The sequence below is a fragment of the Gossypium hirsutum genome, chromosome D04 (assembly GCF_007990345.1).
Source record: "Gossypium hirsutum isolate 1008001.06 chromosome D04, Gossypium_hirsutum_v2.1, whole genome shotgun sequence".
Taxonomy (NCBI): Eukaryota; Viridiplantae; Streptophyta; class Magnoliopsida; order Malvales; family Malvaceae; genus Gossypium; species Gossypium hirsutum.
In genome coordinates, this window is record NC_053440.1 from 262,723 (window position 1) to 273,118 (window position 10,396).

General features: G+C 34.9%; 1 protein-coding gene across 2 annotated transcripts; it reads right to left on the minus strand.

Annotated features, from left to right (window-relative positions):
- Positions 1 to 754: 754 nt before the first annotated feature.
- Positions 755 to 5,165, minus strand: LOC107904227 (two-component response regulator-like APRR5). Of its 2 annotated transcripts, none has more exons than XM_016830523.2 (8): positions 4,527 to 5,165; positions 3,491 to 3,652; positions 3,255 to 3,367; positions 2,997 to 3,152; positions 2,688 to 2,853; positions 2,286 to 2,592; positions 1,335 to 2,121; positions 755 to 1,118 (listed from the first exon to the last, which is right to left on the minus strand). In XM_016830523.2, the coding sequence occupies exons 1-8, from the start codon at positions 4,804 to 4,806 to the stop codon at positions 987 to 989; spliced, it is 2,103 nt and encodes a 700-aa protein (XP_016686012.1). In that variant the 5' UTR covers positions 4,807 to 5,165; the 3' UTR covers positions 755 to 986. The 2 variants fall into 2 exon arrangements, with proteins under 2 accessions (XP_016686012.1, XP_016686011.1); XM_016830522.2 differs by having other exon boundaries at positions 3,237 to 3,367.
- Positions 5,166 to 10,396: the final 5,231 nt, after the last annotated feature.

Genomic DNA, 10,396 nt, shown 5'->3' on the forward strand with positions numbered 1-10,396 from the left:
CAACTGGAAGCGTTTTTAGTACTTTTGCTGACTGTGCATCCTACTTAGAGCGTTTTTTCTCTACAAAACTCAACTCATTTCATCAAAATTATTACTTCAGAATTTATTTTTTTAGAACCCCTAAAAATTAAATAAAACCTTAAACCTAAACACTTAAAATTTTAAAACCCTAAACTCTAATTCCGTAAACCCTACACCTTGACCTTAAACCTAGGCACTTAGAAACTAAAAAATCCTTAACTCTAATTGGCACAGGGAAAACACGGACAAAAACGCACCTCTATGGAAGCGCTTTACTAAAGCGCAGTGATGTGAGCACGTTTTATTGGTCATCAAAGGAAAAAGCGTTAAGCTGGACACGGTTCGCATTTCCCTTAAAAACGATTCCAGCTCAACACATTTTAGGGAAATAGGCCCTTTCCAATAATTTTTTTAACAAAACAACCCATTTCTATAATTTTTTAAAAAATGAGCCTTTTCTGGTCATTTAGTCGGCTATGTGAGTAATTAAAAATTACCAATTAAAATTAGCTTATTAGTTATACTAAAACATGGATATTAAAATAATACTACCACCAAACATAAGGGTAAATAGGAAAATATTATGATATTTTGGAAAATGGAGATTTGAGATAACCTTGTCTACTAGTTTTTCCAGCTGATTACACTATATTTACATGTACACCAAGTATATATGTTGGCACTTTCAACAAGCATAAGACAGTTGAATGAACAAATAAACAATAAAGAATGATTCAGGCAACCCCAGAGAAAAACAGGGATGAAAACTCTATCGACTATAAAAGATCAAAACATTATTTTACATTAAGTACATAGCAACCTGTGTGTAATTAACCACTAATATGATAAAAAGTATGGATATGTGCTATACTATCTATAAAATTCTGCCACGCCTTTGTTTCTTCACCTTCACAAAACCAAACTTGAGTCTATGGTCTCCCTGGTTTACAAAGTTGTAACTAGGCCTATCCATCGGATGAATTCCCATAATGATGCTCAGTTTCTATATGCATAGGATCAGCCTGCACTTGACGGACAAACTGACCTTTTACTCGTGGGCGCTGCTCTGCAAGTTTCTTTCTGCTCTCATACCGGACCTGCCCAAAAGAATCAAGTGTGAAACTTTAGCTGCTCAATCTATGTCAATGTCATCCGTACATGATTCTACATTTTGCATTTGGAAACTAGCACCGGAAAATTACTTAATACTTCCATGTAACATGAGTATCTTAGTCTTTGCTTGTATGCAATAAAGTAGTGAACAGGAAAGATGTAAACACATAATGATGGCAACTGATTATAAATCCTTTTACCTTTTTCTCAAAGCATCTATCCTTACGCTTCAAACGGAACTTCATTAAAGCTGCTTCTCTTTGGATAGAACGGCATGGTTTTCCACTAGGGCTGGGAAAGCTGTCATCATTCTTGCTCTCCGTAGAAGCCCGGGTGACTGCAGCCTGATCAACATTGCCATTACTTGCACCAGTGCTTCCATATGCAACACCATTAAGTTGGCTTAAGGAGCCATTACAGAAACTGCTGCTTGCACTCTGATCAGTGGTGGGAGAAATATGTCCTCTATCCTCGATTGAATCCAACTTTTGGTCCAGTTTGTGCAAGAGCTGGCTGGTTGACTGGTTTGTATTGGAGGCAAGTCGGTCATACAACTGTCCAGAGGAGTTAGCTTCAAAACTGGAATGACGAAACAGATTCAAATGAAAGGCAGGTTCCTGTTGGTTGGCTGTGCTTGGACTTGGCGCCATGGATGAACTTGACCGTGCACAAAACATTGGAGGAATTATAGTATTATATCCATTGCACGGATTATTCAATCTTATACCCTTCACTGGTACTGGGACAGGAAATAGTCTATGTTGTGTGCATGGTGTTGCTACTTCAGTTTGCTTCAATTCAACAGTAGCTCCAATAGTCAAAGGATTCGTGTTTCTTTGAGAAGTTAGTGTAGGACTAGGAGTATCTGAATTATTTTCCGACATAACATTGGTCAACATCTTCTCAGAATTAGTCCCAGAGTCTTTCTTTTGATCACTGAAACTCATCAATGTTGAATGCAGGGGCTGTGATACTCTGCTAGTATACCTGCATTAAAGATCATTGGTATGATCAACAATGAAAGGGCAATTATTGAATAAAACACTAAAGAAAAACCTGATTCAATCCATTGTTTCTAAAACAATTCAAAAATAAAAAATTTTGGGTGCAACATTCTGAAGATTATAATAACAAATCAAACAGAAACCAACCTTGTAAAGGCTGATGAACTAGGATGCCAGAGGGTAGGCCTTTCTTGAGTAACATGATTCTCAAATACATTAGGATTACTTCTTCTCAAGGAAAGATCTAAGAATAGAGAAGAATCAAACTTTTTTGCGCTATTTATTGAAGACGAAGTGCAATTTTTATTAAATGTTCCCATGAAGTCAATAGCTTCTCTTGGTGAATCAACAAGCGCATCACCAGCCTCAACCAAGACCCTAGTATCCCTTCTTTGATTTTCCAGTTCAACACCTTTGTATAAAGTTGTGTAGGCATCCTTGCATGAGTCAACAACTGTTCACAAATTTGACCGAGACATTGAGAGAATGTTAGATGCTGTCCAATTGAACAGAAAAGATGATCTGAAAACTCAAAATTTCGAGTCCTACCCTCAGTTTCCATCTCATGCATGAGCAGGTTCTGATTGAAACTGCCATGAGCTTCATGCTTCTGTGATTCAATTGGCGGAGAATTTACCTTTATCAAGTGTGAAAATTCCTGCATATTTTCCTTTTGGGCACTCTCAGCTTCCATTTCCGGCTTGGTACAAGAGCTCTGCAAGAGACAGCAAATATGCAATCTATATGAAACTTCATGTATGCAACTTGAACAGAAAGAAAACTCCTTTTGATATATGGCAAGTGAATGCAATTATAAATCACAAAGCAGAGCTCATATGACAGATGAAGAGTACCGACCTGAGCATCACTCCCTTTCTCAGTTTGTTCCTTATTTTTTCGGACACCATCCAAGCAACCAATGGAATGATTACTTGCAGCATTATTTTCAGAGGTAGTTTCTACCTTTTTCTGTCCAATGCTCTCATCCTGGGGGGAGTTCCCACCAACAATTGACTGATTTTAACGACATACAAAAATCAGGATCCAAACCAAGGCTATAAAATAGAGAGGGAAATAAAGTGTAAGAAGTAAGCATACTGATTTTCTTCTCCATACATGCTGCCATAAATTTCTCAGCTCATTTCTCCTTATTGGCTTAACAAGATAGTCAGCAGCCCCTCTTAACATGCATTTGTATACTGTGCTAACTGAATCTTGTGAGGACATCACTGCACAATCATGCCCAAACAAAAAGATTGTTCATTTAAATTGTATTTTTGTAGATACATGGTAGAAAATCATAGCAACTGTACAAATGTTTAGAAAATATTAAAGAATCTTTCATATCATACTTATAACGGGGATGCTTTTACAAATATCATGCTCCATAATTAGTGTAAGAAGAGCAAATCCTGATATAGATGGCAAATCCACTTCTGTCAAAATGAGATCTACATTATGTGGTCTTCCTTTCAGCATCTCCCATGCCTTCAAGCCATCAGGAACAGCAGCAACTGCTCAAAAAGAAAACCCATTTTCAGTCACAAATGTACAAGTTAATATTGCAAACAGTTTCTTATTTTAAGCAAGAATCAACAAGCAAATTTCCAGCCCCCCAGAAAATGTAAAAATAATAAATTGAACCACAATCCGTAACCATGTCTTATAGCCATATTGTTAAAAAGTATGGAATCTTGAGCGTAAAGTAGATATCCTCAAATGGGCTCGATTCAATCTTAATACAAAACTGGCCGGGTGGACTCCTTAGCAGGTGTGCTGAAAGCCTTGAAATAACCCAAAAGGATAAAACTAAAGCAAATTGATTCCTGAATTAGTAATAAATGGCAGCCGCTCTATTAAGCATCCAATCTAAAGCCAAATGGGTTGTAGGTAAAGAATCTAAACTTGAATATAAGATCAAAAGCAATACAAGGATTCAATTGGTGTGGGATAATACCACTTTAAGACACTCAATGTAGGAAGTTCCACGAGCCTTCAAGCCCCCTGCTTACTCACTCTGAATATCCGAATTGCCTCTTGGCATGTCTAAATATTTCCAAAAATATGATAGTTTTAGGTATCTAGATCAACCTGGTAGAGTTTGATGAATCAAAGCATCATGTAAGAACCCTATAGCACTGTTGTGACTTGCCTCCTTTTATTCTTTAGCCATAAATATATTTATCCAAGTTTGAAAAGCAAGAAATGGATTTGAGCAGGTGGATTCTACCTCCATAGGAAATTGTACTAACAATTAACCAAGTCTTAGTGCTAAGAAAACATTTAATGAGGAGAAGGTAAGCTGAAAAAGTTATCCGGACATTGAAAACAGACATAGAGAAACCAGTTGTAATTAGGGAATTAAAAGAAAGGGAAAAGGAAGCGAACCTCTATAACTACATTTTCTGAGAAGAGCAGATATAATCTGCCTGGTGGAATCATCAGCTTCGACCAACAAAACCCTCAAAGCCGGCATGGGTAAAAACCTTTCCCAATTCACCACTGCTCCAGAAGCAGAACACCCAGGCTTCTTCTTCTTCTTCTTCTTCTTCTTCTTCCTCCTCCTCCTCCTCATGTTCCCTTCAACCTCCCCATTTTCCTGCTCCTCTGTTTCACTATCAATTTTCACTTCCTCGACTTCCTCGCTAGTCACCACTACTTCACCCATGCTTTTCCTTTCTTTTTTGCCACAAACCTAGTATTATTATTTTTAAGCTCTGAACTTAGAGAGCAAAAGAAATCGAAAATCTAAATCATCTTATTATGCTAAAAATCTGTGTTGGACTGCTGCTACCTATAGAAAAAAATCTAAAACTAGTCTCTTTAATCGGACGGCAATTAAAAAGGATTTGAATTGCGAACCGGGGTGAAAAATATCTCACCTTACAATCAAAGAAAATATCTACAAGCATGTTTTGTATGGCCTACGGTAGCCAGGTCAGCTAGCTAATCTGTAAGTCATTGGATTTTGGGGCTGTCGTTTAATTTTATGCCCAAAAAAAAATTTTATTTAAAGGTCAACACTGAACCACAGGGCAAGGCCATCGGTTTCTGCCTTTCTTTTAAGATTTAGGATATTTTGTGTGTGGGGCCCACTGTCTAAAAATCTATTCGCTGCAAGCGAAAGATATTTGTAATGAGTTCATTAAGTTAAGACAGTGGATTTTTTTCTAGGACAGGAACCCGAAACGTGGGGGCATTCCAACTGAACCTCTTTTTTTTTAGTCCATAACCTGTTTTTATTATTTCTCCACGCTCTTTCTTTAGTGATGTGTATGGTACACGCTTTTCTATTGAATTCGAGTGGGCAATTGGCTGTCCTTTTCATCCGCCTCCTACCCAATGTCCTGCTTGTTTGTCCACGTGGCATGTTTGAGAAACCGTTTGGTTTCAAATTCTATGTTTGCGAGTGTGGTGCTAGTTTGAGGGAATAATATCACGTTTATTCTACATTCTTTTCATCTTGGTGTCAATTTTTTTGAGGTTTAACATATATATTTTATTCTCGATTGGTATTTTCTAGGTGTGGGAGAAATTTCAGGAAATAAGAGAAGATTTTCACCATTGAATGTGATGAGGCATATTCCACACCTAATTTCTTTTAAAGCCAATAAGTTATCTTCTGTCGTGTTGTCAATGGGATTTTTATATTTTCTTTTTTAACTATTATTGTGAATTCAAATAATATAATTTTCCTATTTTCCAATATTCTGTTGGCTGGAATGGTTAACTTATAATCAAGGAAAGAAACCATAATGGCTCTAGAAGCATAATTCCTAACCTAAACATATTGAAAAGGCCGTTATATCACCCCCATCAAAATCAAGCCATTCAAGAGAAAAGCACGTGATCTTAAAGCAAACAAAGCTACAAAGAAAAAATAAAACAACAATTAGATCTCAAACACCATGACACAGCCACATTTTTTAGCGTAAGCCACTAAATTAAGACATTAAGATTTGGTGAGTTAATTCTATTGGCAATGGTTAGGATCTCTCAACAATACCCATGTAGTCTTGTGAACCAAACCTAGTCACCAGTGACTCAAGAGAATAAACACTATTGGTTCAAGAAATCAAAGTTGAGCAACAAGAGCTTGGAAAAAAGGCTCAATCGTCGCATAGGTGAAGCCATGTAAGAATCGTAAACTAAAAGAAAAAACAAGTTTTATTTTAGTTTGCTGAGAGGCCAAGGGAGGACAAACCAACTTCCACAAATTTATTTTGCCCGAAAAAGAAAAAAAAAAAAAATAAAGGCAAAAGTGCCAACAACCTCTTGGTCCGATGGTAAGAGATTTATACTGTAGCATGGGAGTTTGGATTCAATCTCAAGCAATCCAATCCCCCTCTCCTAATCATAAAAAAAATAATAATAAAGGGCAAAGTGGTGGAAAATGGAGGACAAAGGAGGAGAGGTAAAAAAAGCCAGGGGGATAAGGGAAAGCGAAGATGGAGATGAGGTTGTTGATATGCATGAAATTATGTGAAATTATGAAAAATGAATCAATGGAGATTTTTTATGAAAAAAATCAATATGAGAGATGAAACTCAATGAAAAGAACTGTGGATGTGAAATGTGGCAAAAGGATTAAATTATAAATTTGAAAGTTAAAGGATTAAAATCAAAATTTGAACTAAAAAGAGAAAATATGAATTATTATTGTTTATTTGGAATGAGAATAAGATGGAATGTGTATTATTTTGATGATAAGCATTTTAGAACCAAATAGGTAAAGATTTGGAAGTACAGGAATTAAATTGCAATTTTTTCATTTTACTTAGAAAAGGTTGTTGGTGTAATTTTCATCACCCATGCACTCATATTAAGGAATAAATGTGATTTATGAAGTTTGCACTACTAAGCTATCTCTTGGTTGGGTTTGAAGAAATGGAAGGAAAATTGTGTAGTTTAGGGTTTATAAATAAATACACATATTTATATGAAGTTATTATAGTGCAAACTTCATATTTCACATTTATATGAAGTTACTATATGGAGTTATTTTTATGAGATAGCTTCCACAACTTGTATATTGATATTTTGTTTATTTTTAGGTGTTGAGAAAAGAATGGAAATGGTAGTATAAGAGCTCCCAAGCTTGTATAAGTTAAAATCTAAGTATTTTAGAAGTTGAAATTGAGTTTTAAACCATCCAAGAGGTAAATACCCTTGGACTTTCATACTTTTCCTTAGATAAGATTAAGTATGAGTTAGAACTTTTAATATCAAAATACTTTCATACTTTAATTAATTAATGAAAGCTTAGAAATTATGGTTTGTTTTGAACTATATTTAGATTAAGTTAAGATTTTGTTAGAAGCATTGTGGGAGTTATTAATACAAGCTTGAATTTAAGTTATATTATATGGTTAATTATACATCATTAGGGACCAAATTGTAAAGAATAGAAGTTGTTGGAAGAAAATGTTATAAATTGGTAGTTTTAGGTCTCTAGTGAATAAATTCAAAGACGAATTTTGATTCGATAGGGAAAATTGAAAGATACAAGCATTTTGATATGTGACGTAATTGAATATATGTGAAATCATGATAATGAAATGAAAGAAATAGGAAAAATGATATGTAATGAATACATGATGTGTGTACTGATACAAGTTGATATTAGAAATGCCCCACTAAACGGTCTCGGATAGAGTTCTGATATAGTTGCCATGCCATATGTTTCATTATAGGAGATATTTAACATCAGTAGCATATTACTTTGGTTATAAATCGATGAATATGTTAAGAAAGTATTACTTCGATTATGTACCGATGATCAAGGGTGAATATATATACTTTAGTGTCGGTCGTGTATTACTCCAATTATAAACCGATAAGTTCTAGGTGCATATTACTTCGATATTTATTGATGAGCATAGAGTGCATATTAGGTGTGATAGTGGATTAATCTGTGTATCCAGTCTTGAGTTCGTGTCCCGTTAATAGGGGTTAGAAAATAAGTACTATATGATTAACTATGAAAGTTGATATGTGATGAGTAGCTTGTACTTAAATTGATCAATGAATACAAATGCAAATGTGATGAAGGATAGCATGCGAAAGATCATGTGAATTGTGTATTATTAGTGCCGAGGGATGACAATGTTATGAAATGAATTGATGTATTCAATTGGTAAAATGATACGTGAATGTTAATATAAAAATGTCATGTGTGTTATAGAAATGAAATTGAGATAAAAATGGTATGATGAATTGCATCTAATTCTGATATTTGACATGGTAATATAAGCCTTGGAGGCACATTGTTATGTCACATACGAAACTTAAACCCGAATATAGATTCCATAAGAAAGCATTAAGTAATGAACTTGAGACAAGATACTTTATATACATTTGTTTATATATGAATTCATAACTAGTTTACATGTTAATTTGATTATGCATTGTTTTCAAATTATGTTATTACCGCTAAGCTTCTTTTACTTAGTGTGCAGATTTGTTTATTTTCTTGTGCAGATGACGATTAGGTCTCGTCGACTTGAGAAGATAGGCAACATCTAGGACTCATTTCTCAACTTAGCAATGTTTGTATAGTCTTTTGAATGCTATGTTTTTAGTTGGTATGTTCCTAGTGTCAAGTTAGCTTAGGAGTCTCTTTTGATGATTTGGTGCCTACAAGGCTAGAGAATTCTAATCTAAGTATGTTTATATACGTGTAATGGTGTGATTATGTGAATATGTTAGTATGGAAGATCTTTCTATGATGTTTATGTTATGTATTACGTTTTGCTTGTGATGCGGAACCCCCGGATCTAGGCACAAGAGAAACACAAATTAGGAATAAAAACGAGAATAAATAAAATTAGTTAAATAATAATAATAAAGGATAGATTTGCCCTATGGAACCCTTGGTTAACTTGTACCCAAAAACGCCAATGATTGAGCGGCTCCCTACAAAACCCCTAGAAGAAAACCTCTAGAAACACCGATGAACGGGAAAGAAATTGAATAATTGTAACTCCGAAATACCCTCGAAAGTAACAGACTCCAAACAATAGCAGAGAAGAATCACTCTACTCTAAAAATTTGCCTCACACAAATTTGGAAGAAAACAAATACTCATTTTTATATATTTTCTCAATGTGTAGAAAACAAGCCTATTTATAGGCAAATTACAAAGTAATTGAATCTAATAAAACTCTTTAAAGAGTAATGAATCCTAATAAAATCTTAAATATTTAAGAAAAAATAAATAATAACCTAACCATAAATTACTTAACTCATAAATATGTGTCCAACCATGAGAATTAGTAAATAATAATAATAAATACATAAAAGATTAATCCACCAATTATGGGCTTTCACTATTCCAAGATTGGTCCAGTGAATTGCATTCCCGTATTTGTCAATGTCACGAACATGATGAATTAAATTTGTAGTAACAAGTCTTGGACAAAAGCTTTCATCTTTGATTTTAATTGTCGTGCCTTGCTTCGAGTGATTGGACCACTAGGAAAAACAACCCCTTGAGTGTCACCTCCTTGGCTCGTATCATTCTCCCCTCTTCAAGAAGATTCGTCTCGAATCTGAACCTACATCAAATTCAAAAGGAGAAAGATTAGAAACATTGAAAGTAGCACTAAACTATACTCACCAGGAAGATCAATGCGATAAGCATTGTCATTTATTTTCTCGAGTATTGGAATGGTCAATCTCCTCGTGCATCAAGTTTATTCTTTCTCTTAGAAGGAAATCGTTCTTTCCTCATATGCATCCATACCCAATCTCCAGGTTCAAACAAGACTTGCTTTCGCCCTTTATTAGCTCGATGTGCATTGGACTCATTCTTTTTCTCAATGGCTTTACGAGCCTTCTCATGGATCTCTTTCACTAAATCAGCTTTCCTTTCACCATCTAAATTAGCAATGTCATTCAAAGGTAAAGGAAGCAAATCTAAAACAGTAAGTGGATTAAGCCATATACAATCTCAAAAGGAGTAAAACCTGTGGAAGAATGAACAGAAGATTATAAGCAAACTCAACATAGGGTATCCATTCTTCCAAGATTTACATTCTTACCTATTATGGCTCTAAGCAAAGATCCAAAACTTGATTTACCACTCGGTTTGACCATCAGTTTGAGGGTGGCATGTAGTAGAGTAAAGTAGTTTAGTACTAACTTACCCATAACACTTCCAAAAGTGACTAAGAAATTTGCATTCTATCGGAAATGATAGTCTGGATTCCATGTAATTCACACTCAGAAAATAGATCGCAACAGGGTTGCATACATCA

Coding starts and splice junctions, on each gene's coding strand:
- LOC107904227 (XM_016830522.2), bottom strand. CDS start 4,806: ATGGGTGAAGTAGTGGTGACTAGCGAGGAAGTCGAGGAAGTGAAAATT. Junction 3,653..4,526: donor CAGAAAATGTAGTTATAGAG/GTTCGCTTCCTT, acceptor CTTTTTGAGCAG/TTGCTGCTGTTCCTGATGGC. Junction 3,368..3,490: donor TAAAAGCATCCCCGTTATAA/GTATGATATGAA, acceptor ATGATTGTGCAG/TGATGTCCTCACAAGATTCA.